The sequence below is a fragment of the Haliotis rubra genome, unplaced genomic scaffold, assembly GCF_003918875.1.
Source record: "Haliotis rubra isolate DU_JTF1 unplaced genomic scaffold, ASM391887v1 Scf1105, whole genome shotgun sequence".
NCBI classification, from domain to species: Eukaryota; Metazoa; Mollusca; class Gastropoda; order Lepetellida; family Haliotidae; genus Haliotis; species Haliotis rubra.
The window spans coordinates 125,168-146,005 of NW_025765010.1; the positions used below are offsets into that span (position 1 = coordinate 125,168).

At 39.2% G+C, this 20,838-nt stretch overlaps 3 protein-coding genes across 4 annotated transcripts in view; 2 read left to right on the plus strand and 1 right to left on the minus strand.

The window, feature by feature from the left end:
* Positions 1-3,858: 3,858 nt before the first annotated feature.
* Positions 3,859-11,836, plus strand: LOC124287065 (isopentenyl phosphate kinase-like). The gene is made up of 7 exons (XM_046723547.1): positions 3,859-3,977; positions 4,947-5,129; positions 6,898-7,018; positions 8,790-8,849; positions 9,706-9,867; positions 10,392-10,476; positions 11,111-11,836. Exons 2-7 carry the CDS (start codon positions 4,963-4,965, stop codon positions 11,431-11,433), a joined length of 918 nt encoding a protein of 305 aa, XP_046579503.1. The 5' UTR covers positions 3,859-3,977; positions 4,947-4,962; the 3' UTR covers positions 11,434-11,836.
* Positions 11,837-12,014: 178 nt separating this feature from the next.
* On the minus strand, positions 12,015-20,368 carry LOC124287076 (histidine protein methyltransferase 1 homolog). Its single transcript, XM_046723558.1, has 9 exons — positions 20,264-20,368; positions 18,922-19,010; positions 17,763-17,901; positions 15,987-16,075; positions 14,778-14,852; positions 14,432-14,565; positions 13,840-13,938; positions 13,046-13,161; positions 12,015-12,137 (listed from the first exon to the last, which is right to left on the minus strand). Exons 1-9 carry the CDS (start codon positions 20,316-20,318, stop codon positions 12,094-12,096), a joined length of 840 nt encoding a protein of 279 aa, XP_046579514.1. The 5' UTR covers positions 20,319-20,368; the 3' UTR covers positions 12,015-12,093.
* A 141-nt stretch (positions 20,369-20,509) lies between these two features.
* The window catches only part of LOC124287086, a 31,503-nt gene continuing 31,174 nt past the window's right edge, over positions 20,510-20,838 (plus strand). For both annotated transcript variants that reach the window (XM_046723568.1, XM_046723576.1), the window contains exon 1: positions 20,510-20,668. In XM_046723568.1, coding sequence (XP_046579524.1) covers positions 20,549-20,668 — 120 coding nt within the window. In that variant the 5' untranslated portion in view covers positions 20,510-20,548. The remainder of the gene's footprint in view (positions 20,669-20,838) is intronic.

Sequence of the window (20,838 nt, forward strand, 5' to 3'; positions counted from 1 at the left end):
TCCAGCAATATCACGGCGGGGGACACCAGAAATGGGCTTAACACATTGTACCCATGTGGGGATTCGAACCCGGGTCTTCGGCGTGACGAGCCAACGCTTTAACCACTGGGCTACCCCACCGCCCCAGAATTATAAGAACCATTACAAATAGAATGAATTAAGGTGTACAGAATGTTATATTAAAACAGAAGCATTTAGAAGAAATGATAATACTCGCTGGAATCGAATTAGCCTTGCTCCAAGGCTGTACAGAATGCTAAGCCCATGGATGTATAATAATGATTCTAGCATTTAAAGAGGCAAATCGGGGAAACGGACAGTACTCTAAGGACGCAAATCTCTTATTATATTTTTCTTGTAATTATCATTAAACTATTAATTATTACAAAAAGAACTTGTGCAAGTCTAGAATATAATATCAGTTAACCAGCTCCTGTTTCTGCAATGCGTCATACCCGTGAAGGTCATACGTCAACAAGTAGATCTTCAGTAACCCATGCTTGTCAAGACGTCACGGGAGAGTCAGGCTCTGTTTGACACATGTCAGTGCGTAGATCGATGCTCTGATGTTGATCCCTGGATTTCTGGTCCAGACTCGATTATATACAGACCGCCGCCATAGAGCAGGAATATTGCTGATTAAACTCACCCACCGCATGGGTAAAATTACGTCACCCATTTCTGGTGTCCCCCACCGTGATATTGCTGGAATATTGCTGAAAGCGGCGTAAAATCCAACTCACTCACTCATAGCATTACGTAATTGATATGTGCATTACGTTGACGATGGTATATATTCACAAAACGAGCTTAGGTTACATTTTTACTTATTTGGAACATTATTGAGAATAATTTACGCTTGATACAATCTTCGTGAATTTTTGTAGATCCCTTTTAGGTCGCATGTGAGAGGCCCATGTCATTATTCAGACAGACCACGTGACGAGTATCGTGACAGGTGCGCATGTAGGTCACTTGGGAGACAACAATAAGGTCAAACACAGGGCATCCTGGGTCAGGTCACATGTATATGTGCATGTTGAGTAGGTAGTGACGCAGGTGGACGCCCTTTGAAGATTACATAGCTTATGGTATTAAACGTTATAAGGCTTTTATAGCTTTGTTTACAGGTCTACGGGGTGTACATTTCATGAATGTCTTAGTGGAGTTGACCGCCGTGATAGTGCAGGAGTATTGCTAAAAGCGGCGTAAAACCACACTCACACACTCGCACGCACTGACTGTGGATTTAAGAAACATTTTCAAAGTTGATCAACTTGACCGATCATTCATGGATACCTTGTTAGGGATCATTCTTGATGATATCTATCTTTAGTTTGTCAGAGAATCAACTCAGAACTGTTTCAGGCAACATACACTTTGTGCACAGTGTTCTATATGGGAACGAACGAAGAACAAACGAACGAACGAACGAACGAACGAACGAACGGACGGACGGACGGATGGATGGATAGATGGATGGGTGTAGAGGTGGGTGGGTGGGTGTGGTAGGGGAATGAATGAATGAATGAATGAATGAATGAATGTTGAGATGTCAAACAGACAGACAGACATTTTATTCAGTAATAGGCCACTGACCCAAAATACAGTCATAGATATGATAAGAAGTTACATGCGTTTTACATAGAACATCAGAATCTCTTATTTTCCCAACATTATATAAAAATAGGCATGAATTATTTATAACATTTATGTTTGTTGAAGTCATTATGTTTATAAAAGCTGTGTTGTGAAATAGGATGTTTCAAATATTTATCCAGAGATTTATTCCTTATATCTAGGTAGGCTTTACAATAAAGTAAAGTAAAACATATATTTCATCTTCAATTAAATAAATATTGATTTTGTGGCAAAAAGGACAGAATATTGAATCATAAGGGACATTGTTATATCTACCGGTCTCAGAATTAAGTTTAATTTTACCACATCTAAATTTTGTTAAACAATTTTTAAATATGGGGCAATATCTAAACTGAGATAAGTTTCAACATTCAGGAGGGACTTGAAAAGTATATAATTACTTGGTTGTATTATGTAGGGATGAATACCAATCTTGTGAAAGATTATCAGACAATATTTGCTTAAAAACAGAAATGAAACCATCAATATCTCCAATATTTTGTGACATCCAAACAAAGCCAAACCCAAATCTAAATAAAATATTCTTGATATGAGATGTCCATGTCGTCCGTCCAGATTCATCCAAAGACTTAAGCATTAAATAAAACTGATGAGGTAATCCACAACTTGGAAGAGTTAAAAGTCTACACCAATATTTAACTGCCCTTGACATAGTAAGCTGAAGAGGGAATCTGCCACATTCACCAAGAACCATATTGTTACATGTATTTTTACCAACTTTTAAGAAATATTTACATGTTTATATCTGGATTTGTTCAATGATTTTACAATGGGTAACACCCCAATTTTCTGAACCGTAACAAAGGATAGGTTTAACTATAGCATCACATATTTTAAAAAGATCCGCACATGACAGATAACCTACTCTCTTTTGGTATCCATGGATACCCCATAATGGCTTTATTGGCTTGAGGGGCGGTGGGGTAGCCTAGTGTTTAAAGCGTTGGCTCGTCACGCCGAAGACCCGGGTTCGATTCCCCACATTGGCACAATGTGTTAAGCCCATTTCTGGTGTCCCCCCGCCGTGATATTGCTGGAATATTGCTAAAAGCGGCGTAAAACTAAACTCAGTCAGTCAGTCAGTTATTGGCTTGAGAAGCAAGAGTAGTGTGAGCTTGAGTCCAAACTAGCCAGGAGTGAACACAATACCCAAATACCTGTAGTATGAAACAATTTCCAGCCTTTGACCATAAACAAACCACTTTTCATACTTTCTAAAGGGGCCCAGTATTCCTGAAAACCATTTCTGGTGTGCGCCGTTGTGATATTGCTGGAATATTACTGAAAGCGGCGTAAAGCCATACTCACTCACTTACCCAGGCTATGTCGACACATTAGGGTCACTCGTCGTGCTGTAACCGCAATGATCAGTCTCCACAGCAGTGGATTCGAACCACGGTTTCTGGGTTTGTCTGCAGCATGCCCCTCGTGGGTGTTACCGTGGAGGTAACATCTGAAACTTGCATTACTTCGGGCTGTGTCCCTACATTAGGCTCACGTGTAATCGTATTACTATTAGAAGAGGCATTAAACCAAACTCACTCACTCACTTATTTGTAAGTGTTTACGGACGTCTCAGATGGGACTGGCACAGTCAAATATTAGCGGAATTAATTCTTTGTGGCCTCTAAATATTTTGACCTCAGAAGACACTTAATATACTTGGGAGTAAATAGAATATCGGTTTAAATGGGCTTTTTTCAAATCGTTTTTGTATTCAGCAGTAGCTCTAACTATATGGGGTATCAAACTCGGACTGAGTGTCGAATGACCGCTTTAACCAATAAGCTGGTTCATACAGAGTGCCGAATTGCGATCAGTATTTAATCTATGTGTAAAAGGTAACACTTGATTTAGTGTATTGTTTAATTGAATAGTTTTTGTAAACTGTTCATTAGTGGACATTTTACTTGTAACACTGTTGCCAGTCTCATCAGTCTGCAAAGAATATCAGCCTGTTTACTTTCAACAACGTTGTAATCAACCATGAAGGCATGAGGAAATATGTTCAGTATATACAATTATAATTGTATCTTTTGTATCAGTGTGTCTTCAGCTCTCTATTAGTTTCACACCTTTAACTCAAAATGAAAACTATATTGTTTCGAAAAATGTGTTGCCGCAGTAGTAACTTTGGGGATTCGATCGTCTTTTTGCAGATCGAGTGTTTTCATAAGGTAGAATGTGAGAATGACACGAGTAACCTCCCTTCGCAGGACTTGCTCGAAAAGGCAGTTGTTTGTCCAGCTGAAATATGAAGTAGTTTGAGACTAGTGGACGGCAAAGTCGCCATCATATGAGAATTTGGACTCGAGGCAAGATTTTTACGTGTGAAATAATGATTGTCAATGTAAAGCTAATAACCTTGGACCTTGAAATATGCCTACCGGTAACCATGCAAGGCTCCGTTATGGCCGATATGTTTCAGATGTTTCATGTGTTATGTTTTCAGGAATGCAGCTTAACTCATGTCATTACTTGAGGAATGGGTTTTGATGACACGGTCAAAGTTCTAGATTTTGTTACAGTAGTGAGTGAGTTTAGTGATACACCGCTCTCAGCAATATTCCAGCAATATGGCGGTGATTGAGTCTGGCCCAGACAATCCAGTGATCAACAGCATGAGCATCGATCAACACAATTGGGATACAATGACATGTGTCATCCAAGTCAGCGAGACTGACCACACAATCCCGTTAGTTGCCTCTTACGACAAGCATGGGTTAAGATAAATTCTAACCTGGATCTTCATGGGTTTTGTTACAGTAGGAAATAAATGTGAGGTAAATTCAAGATGGCTGCTGAGGTGGCCATATTTAAAATCGGAATTACTCAGTGCAGATATTTGTTTAATTATTATATGGGAAAGATATCATGGGGCAGAATTTTACATATAAATAATAGTTTTAGCATCTGCTACCCAGCAGTTATGTAGTGTGGCATCTGGAAAGTGTCCAGATCTGAGGTGTTGAATCCCATATGACAAATAATAATTGGCTGTTATCACCATACTAACTGTTTATTAATTTTACAACCAGCATGCAGTTCTTTTTTTACCTCTCATTTTGATTGGGCCTAACTGACTTATACGTAATCAAATGGGTGAATACATGTGATGCTTCAAAACAGATATGAGAATTTGGCTAAACAAAGTATGAATACTCAGAATAGGGATGGATCAGAGGTCAGAGGTTAGCCATTTTCAGTGGGAACAAATCTCGATGTTTACAATTATCGGGTACTCTGTACCAAGAGTCTAACAATTATTTTTTATTCTATTTCAGTTGTGAGAACTCCCACATGATGTCTTGCAGAAAAGTTGATCTTGTTGTCAAACTTGGTGGGAGTGCAATCACTAACAAAAATGAACTAGAAGTTCTCAAAGAAGCGGAACTCAATAAAGCGGCCATACTGATTGAAGAGTGTGTCCAGAAGAACATGGTCTGCGTAGTTGTACACGGAGCTGGGTAGGATTATAGCTTTCACAATTCTTGTTTTAGTGTGCCAGTGGTGCAGATACTAAGTACCCCATACTTAAAGTTCTCACTTAGGAAAATATATTTTTTAAATAAGTTGAATCAGTATTCACAAAATAATCCCATGTATTTGTAAGCTGCAAATGCCATTTTCAATTTGAACAAGTGAGAGAGAGTGAGTGAGTATGGTTTTGCGCGCTTTTACCAATATTCCTGCAATATTATGTTTGGGGACAGTAGAAATGGGCCTTTTCACATTGTACCCATAGGGGAACTAAAACCAGGTCTTCATCATGACAAGCAAAGGGTTTAAGAACAAGGTTACAGAAGTTCCGTGGTTCGAATTAGTGGTGTAACGATCCATCGATAGGATCGATGTTTGCATCGTCAACTACGCGATATGAGTGCATCGATACAAAACACATTTAGGCAATATATCAGGATATTTATATCGCGAGGGTCCATGATACATCGATGTATCACCACAAGAGATGATATATCCCGATACACCCGATACATTAGGTATGGGAAGGGAGTCTCTTTGAAATTCATCTGAATTATAAAAACCAATTGAACCTTATGCAAATTTGTTTGTGCCTGCTATCTTTGTTACATGAACAAAGGAGTCGGTGTATAAGTGAAAGAGTGTGAACATTTTACAAACTCCGTGAACTGTAGAATACTTGTCTTCAAGTAATTGAAATATGTTTAGTTGTTTGACAAAAAAACACCATTTATTAACAACTACGAACGATGTCTTAGCTTTAACAAAGAGAACAAAGAGAAGAGAAAATTTAGAATGCGTACTTAAAGTTTGTTTCCTTGATTCTGTATTCTGATATAAATTACATTGAACTGTTTGTGAAAGCATTGGTGCAGAAACACAGCTTCCCAAGGGAAACGTTAATTTTAATTTTATACATGTTAGATCAAGGTATACTGAATATGTGTGACTGTACTTTCTTAAGCATTAAATGCTGAGACTTTAACAGATGTGTGTGAATGTAACACAAGTTCTGCTGTATAACAAATGAAGTTTCAGTCATTTTATACTATCATATATGTTCTGTTATTAGAAATGGTAAAGTATCGGGATAAGCATCGTATTGCCGCCATTGAATCGTGATGAGAATTGTCTTGCAGGTTCCTTGCCAATACTTTCATGATATATCGTCTCGCCTCATTAAACTGGTATCAGGATATATCGTCTCGCCACTTAGGCCACGATACACAGCTCTAGTTCGAATCCCAGCACGTAACTCGGACAAGTTATGGCTGCTTTATTGGCCCCCAACTTGGGGCTGAGCACATTCATATCAAATTTGAGCAAAATAAGTCTCAGTACCCAGACTTGCCTTCTGTTGACGGGGGAATATGTAGCAGGGCGTGGAGTCATCCCACAGATGATATCCTTACCTTGTCAGCTTACTGACGGGTTAACCTCTTTGGTCATGTGAACAAGGCGTCCGATTTTAATCAGAATGTCCATGGTTAGAATCCAAGCACGGGACATCTTGCGAGTTTATTCATTCTTTTATGTTATACTGATCTTACATTCTGTTTCCAAGACCTTAGGGAATACATTACAGAATGAATCCGACTCAAGTGTAAAATGACTGGCAAGTTTTGATTGTTACAGACCTAGGCCGAAAATAACATTAATCTAAGCCCTATTTGGACTTATTCTGTTTGGCAGATGTACTTTTTTTAGCACAACTTTTTTTAACTAAATGTTCATCAAATTCAATGGCATCAACAGATCCTTTGGCCACCATCAGGCAAAGCAGTACAGCGTCAACTCCGGCTTTGCTCATCTGGAGGCGGCAGAAGCACACGCTGCAAGGATGGGCTTCTGTCAGACACACAAATCTGTCGCCAAGGTGACTCTTGCAAACTTCCTAGCCTAACCTTGCTAAGGCCAGACCAATTTCATTTCTTGTTTTATGGATCCGCCAGTCGTATTTTTTCAAGAATAAGAAAAAAAATAATAATTAATTTTCGCCGCTCAAAAAATAAAATCTTAATGTTTTTATTGGCCAAAAATGTAAACTTTTATATTTTTTGATTGTTTTTTGCCCCATATACACTTCATTAATTGCCAAAAGTAAAACACTTTTAGTATTTAAAAGGAATGTTACTTTGACTGGTGATTTGTTTTATTTTTTATTATTTTTCCCTCCTGCCTTTAGGTTTTCTGAGGACAGAAATCCGTAAAACAAGAAATCAAATTGGTCTGGCCTAACAATGATTTCAGTGTAGCTTCATGGTTGATGTGTCAGTCTGCCATCATACATTCTGGGTTCAAACCCTGACATGGTTTAATCATGTTGTGAAATCCATCTATCATCAGGGATAAATTTTAACAATTGCACAAAGGCCGCCATTAAGCCAAGTTTGCTGCAGATTTTAGTAAGGCATTCCAAAGAGAAATTATACATCATCCCCATTCAAGTTGACATGGTGATAGCTGAGGTGATAGTTTAGGAGGCTTGTATTTCATTGATAGCAAGACCAGTCAAGATGAACAGGTTTTAATTCTTTGACTTAAAAATGCAATACCCTTGAAATTAGACCATAATATTCTTCTTTTCTTAATCCTAATTTTATACAAAATGATATTTTGCATGCTAAGGACACTTGTTTTGTATCATCAAATCTGCTGTCAATATTCGTTAAAATGCATATTAAGAACTACCCATAGTCAGTGCCCTCATTCAATAATTGTTGCTATACAAACTTGTAAATCTTTTTGTATGTAAGGAAGCGTCCCTAAATGAGGCTGAACATTTACATGACAATAAATATTTTCTTGAGAATATTAGCAATAAAGTAGCAGGTGACTTTACAGATAACTTCTTGTATATTGTATGGACAATGTTCGATGTACATTCTTACACCGTCATCAAGCTATAAAGCTATGGATGTTTCATATGGTATTTTTATGTGTTTCTCATCGCCAATCTCAACTAGCAGGTGAAAAATGTATCAATTGAAGCAAAAAATATAGCAAATGTTTTTTACTAATTTTGTAACTTATTTGATGAAATTTAAAATTTATTAAAAGACTTTAAATCAATTTATGATGTAGATCTATTTGCTTTGCTTCGGTAACATTTTTTTAGTAGATGAAGAAAGATCAAATGAGCAAGGGTAGTATTTTATCACATCTGGGCAAATAATTCTCAACATTGGGGAAAACTGAAATAAGTAAACCTTTATATTATTAATGTAGTGGTAAGAGCGTCCGCCCGGAGTGCGGAAGGTCGCGGGTTCGATCCCCGATCGCGTCATACCAAAAGACGTTAAAATATGGTACTTGTTGGTCCCTGCCTGGCGCTCGGCATTAATGGGTACAACAAGGACTGGTCTGCTCGGAGTCAGTATAATGTGTCTGAGTGGGGTATTCATGCTTCACTGCGGCATGGTATCTCAGTGGGCTAGCACTATAAAACCAGCTTAAGTCTGGGCTAGTACAAGCAGCCGCACATACACATACACACGCATGCATGCGTCGTCATATGAGCGAAATATTCTCAAGCACGACGTTAAACCCAATTCCACCACTTATATTATTAAACGCCAGAGTAAAAATTCGGGGTGGGAGATGGGTATCATGTGAACATAATGCAGACCGCCTACCATCTATTTCAGTTGAATACTCTTGTGGTCAATAGCCTGATACAACACAACGTTGCTGCTGTTCCCTGCTCGGTGAGTATGCAGAGTTTACTTCGGTAACTGGCGCCAGGCCAACACAATGTTGCAGCGGTTCCTGTTTATCTCCATCCATTAATTTGCCTGTTATAACAAGTACTCACCCAGGGTTGATTCTATTGAGTGAAAATGGCAACAGCAGTCAGTGTTAATCCAGGTTCCCAATGTTTTATTAATGCGGTGGTGGGGTAGCCTAGTGGTGGGGTGTTCACTCATCATGCGAAGACCCGGGTTCGATTCCCCACAAGGCTGTAATGTGTGAAGCCCATTCCTGGTGTCACATAACATGGTATTGCTCAATTATTGCAAAATGTGGTGTTAAAAGGACCATGCTCACTCACACACACTCGCTTGCTCATTGTTTCCTTCCGGTATAGGTTTCCAGGGAGAGAAATCTTAATAGATTCACTGAAGAAAAAATATGTGACAGTTTCTTTTCATTCCACAATAGGGGTGGTGGTAGGGTAGCCTTATGGATAATGTGTTGGCTCGTCATGTCGAACATCCGGGTTCGATTTCCCACATGGGCACAATGTGTGAAGCCCATTTCTGGTGTCCCCCCCGTGATATTGCTGGAATATTGCAAAAAGCGGCGTGAAAAATACTCACTCACTCATTCCACAATAATGAAATATGGAATCTGCAGAATCTGAAAACTGAAACCAAGTAGTGAGTGATTTGGGTGTTACGACACTTATTGTAATATTCCAGCAATATCACAACAGGGGACACCAGAAATGGACTTCACACATTGTACCGATGTGGGGAATCGAACCTGGATGACGAGCGAACGCTTTAACCGCTCAACCCACCGCACCCTGAAACCAAATAACTGATGAAGGTAATGTTTCAGCCCTGCAGTTCATGGGTGACAAGAAGTAAGAAAGTGATCTCTAATGGCCTAGAAACACTCAGTCATCTGCTGGATGCTGGGTTCGTCCCAGTAATGCATGGAGACTCCGTCCGTGACACCAACATCGGCGGGTGCATCCTCAGCGGGGATACCATCATCAAGGTTACCTTACACCTTAATCTGACTGACTAGTCTGTGGAGATTTGGGGTTGGAATATTTCCACACCAACCTTTGCTCGTCATACAAGCAGCTTGATCGAATAGTTTAGCAGACCCAGTGACTTGACTAACCGTGTGACATTATACACCAACAGCGTTGATTGTTGCTCAAAGTTGCAAACACTGGATTATCTGGTCCAGACTTGATTGCCGCATTACTTCACTTTATGTTCACGAGTCTGACCAACCCTATCCTGCTTGCACAGATGTGCATCAAGCTGAATGTTTAGTGCTGCACAATATTGCACTGTGTGAGCTAAAATAAAAACAAAATCACTCATCAAGAGGTTGTAATCTGTTCCTGCGTGTGTGAATAATATGAGTGGAAAATATTTTTTTATGTTTTCCTCTTGTTTTTCTTCTCTTTAATATATTTGGCCTTGCAGATGTATCTGGATTATGGAGGCCAGAGATACAAATTTCTGCTGTGTGTATCACCTTTCTGAGACATCAGTTCCACGTTTCAGACTTTGTGTGAAGTGTTCACCGTCGACCATGTTGTGTTCCTCACCGATGTTGACGGCATCTATGACAGACCTCCAGACCAGACAGGTATTTTTTGGGTATATACCTCCAAGCTGATAAGTCCATGAATTATTCACCAATTATCCAGCTGTATATATCATAGCAACTCACCAGGTGCTAGCGGGGTTTCTGTTATCAAGGCATTTCATTTGTTGACACAACAGTAGACTGATAGATGCCAGTTTTCCTCTAAGTTTAGCAAACATTATTTTTTCAAAATGGCCACCATGGTAGATGTGGCTCATTCCATTGCAACATTGCAGGAGGTGCTACTGGGTTTATGTGATCCAAGTATTTGATTTGTTGGCATGATAGTAGTGGCAATTAAAGATCAGTCAAGACTGATAGACAGTTTCCATTAATGTGAGTGAAGAGTCACATTTTCAAAATGGCCACCATTGCAAATCCGACACATGCTATAGCAGAGGTACAAAGGTCCAGCCTTAAAAAACCACAATCCAAACTGGGGCGGTGGGGTAGCTTAGTGGTTAATGCGTTCGCTCATCACGCCGAAGACCCAGATTCGATTCCCAACATGTGTGAAGCCCATTTCTGGTGTCCCCTGCCATGATATTGTTAGCAAACAGCTAAAAGCGGTGTAAAACCAAACTCACTCACTCATAATCAAAACTATTAAAATTCTGTATGTTTGTTACAACAGGTGCTGTGTTACTGCCTTGTATTGGCGTAGGGAAAGATGGATCTCTGAAGACTGGTTCATCAATATCTTCATCTTCATCTGACGCTGGTAGCATGACTGCTGCTGATGAAAGGGATGGACAGACAATATCAACTTCTACTTCTCCATATGACGTTACGGGAGGCGTCAAGCTCAAGATCGAGACAGCACGGGACATTGTTGTAGCTTCAGAGGGGAGAACCAACGTTCATGTGTGCAGGATTGGTTCGGACTCGTCTCACAAGTTGTGCCTCGGGCAGGATGGAGGATCATTCATTGGAACAGAAATAGTGCTCCAAAGATGATACTAGCTCTCATACTTCATGTCACATCTATTCATGTCACATCTAAATAAGTCACAATTTGATGATGTGGGCACTTGCCACGTGGATGTTATTACAGGGCACTGTCCATCTGTTGATCTGTTGTCGGTCTGTCTTGACTTTTTCACTAATATCATTCCATACAACTGACAGGCAGACAACCGACAGTTTGTAGGCACCAACAACAATGGCAGACAATGAACCAGGCCATGACATTGCCATTTAACTTTCAATCACATGAGCTACAGGGCAGTGAGCCAGCTCAGTGGTTAAAGCCGAAGGCCGGGTTCAATTCCCCACATGGGTACAATGTGTGAAGCCCATTTCTGGTGTCCCCCGCCATGATAATGCTGGAATATTCCTAAAACCCAACTCACTCACTCATGAGCTACAGTGAGTGAGTGAGTTTAGTTTTAAGCCACACTCAGCAATTTTCCAGCTATATGGCGTCAGTCTGTAAATAATCAAGTCTGAACCAGACAATCCAGTGATCAACAGCATGAGCATCGATCTGCGCATGAGCTACAGAATAAGGATATACATGCACTCAGTACAGTTCCAGATTGATCTATGAGAGTCTTTATTTGTATTATGTACAGTGTTTGCTGTATGTACAGTATGTACAACAATGGTGGGCTCATGTCAGGATGTCTGTCGTGTCACCTTTAAGATCTCCCTTGGCACACCTGCAAAGAAAATACATGTAGAAATCTGATATGTATAAAATACAAAAATGTTGAAAATGTCCTTTTCTTCTCATTACCTCCGTTTCTTTGTTTGTTTGTTTATCGAAAATTTGCAATATTCCAGCTATATGACAGCAGTATGTAAATAATCAAGTCTGGACCAAACAATCCGGTGATTAACATCATGACACAATTGGGATACGTTGTCAGTGAGTCTGACCACACGAACCCATTAATTGCCTCTTACAACAAGCATGGGTTGTTGAAGATCAATCTGAACCGGATCCTCCTGAGATCTCCCATTTCTGGTGTCCCCCGCCGTGATGTTGCTGGAATATTGCTAAAAGCGGCGTAAAACCAAACTCAGTCAGGCAGTCCTGAGATCTCATTACCTCTGCCAGTATATGGCAAATGTGAAATGTGGGAATGACAATAAATACTGTCCAAGATTCACACCTGCTCATACTAATGAAAACTAAAATTACACCTGCTCATCATAATTAATGGAGCGGTGGGGTAGCCCAGTGGTTCAAGTGTTCGCTCGTCACACCGAAGACCCAGGTTCGTTTCCCCACATGGGTACAAAGCCCATTTGTGGTATCCCCTGCCGTGATATTGCTGGAATATTGCTAAAAGTGGCGTAAAACTCACTCATAATTAATTAATATTTGAATAATTTGGGGTGGGACAGTTTGATTGGCCTTAGGACTTTGCATATGTTGCTGACAGACCCCTCTCACCAATCTTCCCCAACGTACCTCTAATAAATGTCACCTGTCCATTTCTTGACACCTGGTTATTCTAACTAAAACCATCCTTACCTGCTTGAAAAGGTATCCTGATACTGTTCTCATTTGTTCTATTTACCACGTTCTCACCTGCTTGACAAATAAATATTATGTTCTCACCTGCTTCTATCTCCAAACACACCTGGCTGGTGAAGACGTTCTCCCTCTTCAGGAAGGCCTCAAACAGCCGTGTTCCCCCTCCAACACCAAAGTAGGTTGACTTGGCTGCTAGGTAGCTGGACACGGTTCAGGCAAATACAGCGAAACAACATTCTAGTACAGTACACATCCAAAATACTTGTGCAGTGTTTGGAATTAAGTATCAAAAAATGTAAAGATTAGGAAGTGTTGAGAATTGAAAAAATGTTAAACATAGGACTATATATTATATTCACCATGTAACTGCAATATTCACATCACCAGTGACCAAAAACCAATACATGTTCTCTGACATCTACTTACTCCACTTATTGTCAAAACGATATATAGGTGTCATCTCACAACACAGAACTCTTGAATGGGGAGATTGCTCTGATACATTGGCATCCCAGCCAGTTTTGAGATCGATTCAAAACCCTGAAACATCATATTTGCTTTATATCTCAAATTATTATCGTTCTCAGTAAGTGACTGTGGTTTTATTATGCTTCACGACAGGACACTGGAACTATGCTTCATTTGTACCAAAGTAGGGATTTGAACCTGGGCCTTCAGAGCAAATGCTTTAACCACATGGCTAAGCTTATGTCCCTAGACATATGCAGGTAATTAGTACCCTGATTACACACAGAATATCTAAGATTAACATACAACACTATCTGCAGTATCCAGACATTGCCATAAGCACCAGAATTAAACATAGACCCTCTTTAATGAGGGTTTCCATTGTGACAAAATCAGCTGATCTTGGATACATGGTTCCATTCTGCTTGAGGAGTTGCTGGAACGCCTGGTGAAGTTTTCTGTAACTCCTGGTGTTGTAGATTGTCTCTGCTGTCAGGATTATGTCATACCTGCAACAGAGGCCTGGGAAGTTAACGAACTACAGACCGAACATTCAATATTTATCAATATTCTGGTGTGTGGATTTAATTCCCTGAAAAGTGGGTACTAGAAATTATTTTGGATTTAAAACACTTCCATTTTTCAGAATATCCAGCTTGACTGATTCTATTAATTTATATGTTGTAAACAACATAATTTTGACATAATATATATTGTTTTAATTCATCCTACCCACCCAGCTTCAACTCTGAAATTCAAATGTCCACCGATAAATGCTACAGTTATCCAGTTCTATTTAATCTTACCCTTTTGGATATAGATTGTCATACATAAACATGTGACCACAGAATTATTACACTCTGAAGTCTACAAATGTATAATGAACTATAACCGTGAACCTTTTCACAAAGAGTTTTATACTCCTGCTTAATTCACATATTCCTGTAAAATGCACACCGTCACCCTGGTAACAATATGCAATGGAACACTGTATGAACTCACCGCTTCTCTTCATCATCGGTACAGATTGTTAAGGGGAGAGAACTCCAATCTCCAGAAAAGAATCGACACTTGCAGTCTGAACATTGATTAAGTTCAACATTTGGAATTGTGATATTTTCAACCACTTCAGGGTTCTGTAACAACAAGAAATCAGTTCACCAGAAAACACAGCAAAAATTAGTCACTGGACTGTTCGGTCCAGACTGGATTATTGGCAGCAGTTTATTAACGTAAGCATTCACACATTGAAAATACCTAAACACCTTTGATATAGTTTATTATATACTTTCCAAACAATGGAAACACAGAGTTAATGTCCCAAGGGATAATACCTCCCCCCACTTACGTAATCCTGAAAGTCGACCACGGCTGCTCCCTTGTGCATGGCGGTAAGTCCTGGTAGCCCTGCTCCACATCCCAGCTGAAACAAGAAGACATGATCATCAATATCCCCGCCACAGTGTTCTGTACCCATTTGGTTCCAGTTTTTTAAATCCACCACAATATTCATGTCCTGAAAACACATACCACATTTGGTTTCCTTAACTATTACAGTTAGATAGTGCATTAAATCAAGAAACGCATGACAAGGGCCATAACTCTGTAACAAATTGTATCATGGTTTCCGTTTGTCGAACTCCATCAAGGCATTCATGTCCTGAAAACCCATATCAAATTTGGTTTCTCTATCTAAAACGTTTTGTTTTTAGAAAATCTGTCCCATCTGTTTCCCTGTCTATCACGGTTTCTGAGAAAATCTGTCCCCATTGGGGATACCATGTACTAAGTCAATAAACCCATGACAAGGGCCATAACTCTGTAACAAATTGTAACACGGTTTCTGTTTTCAAACTCAATCAAGGCATTTATGTCCTGAAAAGACATACCAAATTTGGTTTCCCTATCTATAACGGGGTTTTTTTAGAAAATCTGTCCCATCATCTCCGACGATGGAGCTCAAACCTATATCCCCTCCCTCTTCAAAGCAGGGAATAATAAACCCAGGTTATACATACAGTCATCTCATGAAACAAATCTTTTACACCAACCACTGACTCTTTCCGTGAAGATCTGGCAGCCCTAGAAATAACCTTGCGTAAGTCGAAACGTATGCCAACTTTAAAATGTAAATATTTCTCAAGCATGTTTTTCTTTAAAGTGAGGGTGTAGGACTGCTTTAAATTTACATTGAAACTTTAAACTGAAAAGAAAGTGATTATGGAGGAACACTTTACATTTTTTCCACCAAGAAGACAAATAAATGCCGCTTGGTACTCATTGAAGTCTGTTCTTTAACACAACATCAATTTTCTGATTCATAATTGAAATTGAACAAGTATTTCACTAAATGAGGAAAAAATAACTCACAGGATTTAAAGTAACAAGCAAATGAGAAAGAAAACTTAACTTTTTCTTTCGCCCCTGCACAACAAAACTGGCTTATATCCGGTCAATTCAAAGTCATGCATGTTGCTATTTGAGTAAAATATTTGTGGACACAACCTTTAAACCCCATTTCATCTAATTACCAATCAAAGACTTCACTAGCTCTCACCTCTAACACACGTAACCCTTTACAGTCAATGTTGTGATTGATGAGGTACTCTGCTAAATCTACACCACACTCCCATATCTTCAGACCTCCTGAAACAGTGATAATTAGAAAGTGAATTAACATCACAACTTTTTATTTGCATCCCAGAGTCAATGTTTGTAAGCAACCAATTCCTTCCAATTATTACCAACAAAGATCCAGGTTAGAACTGGTCTTCAGCAACCCATGATTGTTGTAAGAGTCGACAAATAGGGTCAGGTGATCAGACTCGCTGACTTGGTTGACACATGTTATCGCATCCCAATTTCATAAATCAATGTTCATGCTATTGATCACTGGATTATCTGGTCCAGACTTAATTATTTACGGATATAGCTGGAACATTGAACACCAACCAACCAATCTGTGTGCTTTGACGTTTCTTTACGAAAAGAACTACAAACATTATTGAATTGGCTGATGCAAGTCCCAAATGGATAAAACGATGCTCATGACGTCAGTCCCTGGACTGATTATTTACAGATCGCCATCATATAGCTGGAATATCGCTGAGTGTGGCATTAAACAATAAACAAACAAACATTTCCTCTCAGGTAAGAAAGTTCAGCATGTCTGTAATTGACTTTCTTCAGTCTAACACTGAAATCTTCAGCCATAATAGTCATAAAGGCTTTGAGCATCAAGTTACCATCATGGGAATCCCCTATTAAATCTGAAATTTTACTTGAAATCCCTGGTCTCAAAAACAGACCAGGGTAATTCCCTGGCTACCGTAAGGTGAGGTGAGGTGAAATTGGGTTTAACGTCGTACTTTAAAATATTTCGCTCATATGACGACGTGCATGCTTGTTTATGTGGGGATGCTTGTTCTAGCCCAGACTCAAAATGGTTTTATAGTGCTAGCTCACTGAGATACCATGCCGCAGTGAAGCATGAATACCCCACTCAGAGACATTATACTGACTCCGAGCCAACCAGTCCTTGTTGTACCCATTAATACCGAGAGCCAGACAGGGACCAAAAGGTACCATACTTTGACGTCTTTTGGTATGACGCGGGCCGGGATCGAACCCGCGACCTTCTGCTCTCTGGGCGAACACTCTAACCACTACACCACGGAGGCAGTCTCTACCTTACGCTGATCATATGCCATTCAAAAGACGTTTAAAGACCCAATTCTTATAAATTAACTTTTTTGATGGGTATACACATGATATGGTCCTGTTATTTATGAGTGAGTGAGTGAGTATGGTTTTACACCACTTTTAGCAATATTCCAGCAATATCATGGCCTTCACTTATTGTACCTATGTGGGGAATCGAACCCGGGTCTTCGGGGTGACGAGCGAATGCTTTAACCACTCGGCTACTCCACCACCCTCCATGTTATTTATGAAAGATTATTATGTGTATGGGATGAAATTGTGATAAACCTGTCCCGTTAAGATTGATAGCTTACTCATTGGTGTTAACATTATATTTCAGTAAGGCCATACATTAAAATATTCTTGTTTCTCGTTACCGCCGAAGCCAAACATTCGACCCAAACCTAAGATTTTTTTAATTTTTATAAAAGAGAAAACGCAACATTGACATGATGTGCATGAATATTTTATTTTCATTTTATATTAGAGAAAAGCTGTAAATTTCCATAGAAATCAAGGGGTTTTGGACATAAAATAAAATAAAATGTAAACATAAAATCCGTCCGACCCATATTTTTTTTAAACAGTGATGAGAAACAAGAATATTTTCATGTCGCGTAACTATGGTTACCTTCATAAACACCAGGAACAAGATCAGAATCTGTTGTAACTTGGAGCGCCGAGCTGCTGACATTGACATCTTGTTGACGGATCACTCTAAATACAACACCACATACGTTGTGTTCAGTTGTACTCAGATCACCAACATTCTGGAAACACAGACTGCCATCATTAGTCATGATCTGAGTGAGTCTGTGAATGGCTTCCTTCATATTCATATCATCTTACTCCCGGGAATTCCCGTATATAGGCCAACACTAAGTTTAGCCCATGGGCTAAAATATGGGATTCTTTTCCATATTTAAGCCCATGGGCTTAAATTTGGATTTAATTCTTTGGTATTTAGAGTGATGTCCCTTTCCAAATGCATGGCGAACCTCGACGTTTTTAACTTTAGTAGTGCTGTGCGAGGTTATCACGTTTACAGAACATTTTGGACACCGGTTACAGGGCAGTTATTTGTGACAGAAATTGATCATCTTAACCCCTATGATGTGCATGCAGTTGCAGTTAAATTGAACCATGTGGTCATTCAATTTTGAATTTATAGCCCAGTTTCTTGATAAAAGAGTTTTTTAAAAAACCGATTCTTTTTATTTTATCAACATACAGTGCATTTTCGAATTTAAGCCCTGGGCTTAAATATGGTTAAAATATTTCATCACTAGAACAGTGATTTTCCGTATTTAAGCCCCGGGCTTAAATACGGGAATTCTCAGTATCATTAATCCAGAATCTGGGCACAACTATGGAAGTTCCTTCAGGCGCATCAGGGAAAAACATAACTGACTATGTTTCTTTCTATATTTCTGTATTGATGCTAATACCTTTATCAAGCCAATGCCTTCACCTTCTTTATTCTTTTATTGCAACATTTCAGTACAAGCATTCACAATCTTTGTATTACGTTGTCCATGTTATGAAAATGCCTTTTTTGCAGCAATTCATTAAAATGTTGAGTAGAATGATGTTTAAACTGCTTTCAACAAGAATAAAGGATCTCATTATCCCATACATGCAACCTACATGGACATGAAGGCATCACATGTCAAGTACATTTTGAATGTTTGTTGGAGGAAAGTTGGTGAGGGTGACTTCCCAGAAATGCATGGTTAATTGCTGGTGATTATTTCAGACTGCAGACCTCATGAACTAGTGCCATGAATTACCTGTGCTGTGTTCCGTGAGATTTCTTGTGAAGGTAGAGCTTTAGAATCGTCATCATCAGTTATGACGCTGGCTGAATTGTCTAAATGAGCTAAAAACAAGACAAAACATCTTCATCAGTATATTATTGTTTGACCCATAGTAAAATAAAGGGGCGGTGGGGTAGCCTAGTGGTTAAAGCGTTCGCTCGTCACGCCGAAGGCCCGGGTTCGATTCCCCACATGGGTACAACTTGTGAAGCCCATTTCTGGTGTCCCCCGTCGTGATTTTGCTGGAAAATTGCTAAAAACGTCGTAAAACCATACTCAGCTCAGCTCAGTGATATAAAAACTCAAAAACGTTTTGGAAAATTGTCTATAAAATGAGCATGAATTGCAGGGGACCATCATGCACTTAAAAGAAATTATGCTTTGCTTCATTTACATAACCTGTTCGTTTTGATGAAGTGAGAAGGATGCAAGTTTAACAGAAGATAAATCACCACTGAACAATGATTTGAAAAAGGATCTCAATTTAAAATTTATCAGTGTTTTACCTGCAATACTTTCAATAATTAAACTGCTATGCAACTGGTTCAAAACAAAATTTCTGGACATCCAACATATAAGAATGCTAAAATCTGAAAAACGCAGTGTTTATCTCCCTTTGCTAACTAGACGCAACATCTCACATGTCTCACATTTCAAGTGCAAGTACAGCAACAAAATTCAACATTAAGTTGGTCACTCTAGCAGCATTCTTGGTAGCATCATACACGTTGTCTTGAAAGATGTGACCTTTCTTCATCTTACACATTTTAAATGCTAATTCAGTTTTCTGTCATTACTTAGGAACAATGCACTTAAATTCTAAACATGGAAAAATGTAAATTATATGCATGGTTTGGTTTATAACATATTTAACATTGGTCAAGACTTTGTAAATATATGAAATTGAGACATTGTATTTATGTAATCAGCTCGTAATTAATAGTTTGTTAGTTAATGTCACTCAGCAATATTCATGCAGACTGTAAATAATCGAGGCTGGACCAGAAATAAGTGATCGACATCATGAGCACCCACTAATTGCGATATAATAGGAAACTACAGGACTTGATTAATTATACATCAATTTCTATCGGGAATTCTATATACACAGTGAAGGCAAATCCTTTCGCTATATCCGAATTCGACATATATGGTAAGGTTTCGACTGTCGTATTTGATGTATTCGTCAGGAGTGAATATGTGACCTGACCACTGCTTTACCTGTTTACTTCACAACGATCGAGATAATTCAGTGTTTATCCACCCACCCCTCCACGATTGAATGAATACCTAAAAGCACAAGTCATGTATTTACCCTTTTCATCGATGGTATCATCTGAAGGCATGGAAAAATTAAATTTAAAGGACATCGTTTCTGTTCAATATTTATTATGAACGACAAACACGTGTTGAAGTTTACATCTGAGAAGTATTTGAAACGAACGACGTGATTGGTGTAAAATCGGACGGAGTAACCAATAAAACGAAACGAGAGAAACAGCACGTGCTTGAAATGCATTCGAACGTTTTATTGGATCCCTCGTCAATATTTGACCAATCACATTTCTTTTCCCTTATTGCCGTCGATTTTGTTTCAAACATGGCGGCAGCGGGAAGCTTTGTAGCTACATTTCCTTCAAACGTTACTGCCTGCAACACGATATCATGGTCAGACGATAACAGAATAGCCATTGCCACGGACGGGGGATTGTTTGTATTGGTAATCATTTAGGAACTGATGTCGTTGTTAAGTATAAGAGATATGAATGTCTGTCGCACCTCAATACGCCGGGGTGGTCAGGCCTTGGCTGGAATACGAGTGTATTCATGTGAACTGTACGCCGGGGCAACTACAGACATGACATTTTGATGATCAGCCACTTCACAAAT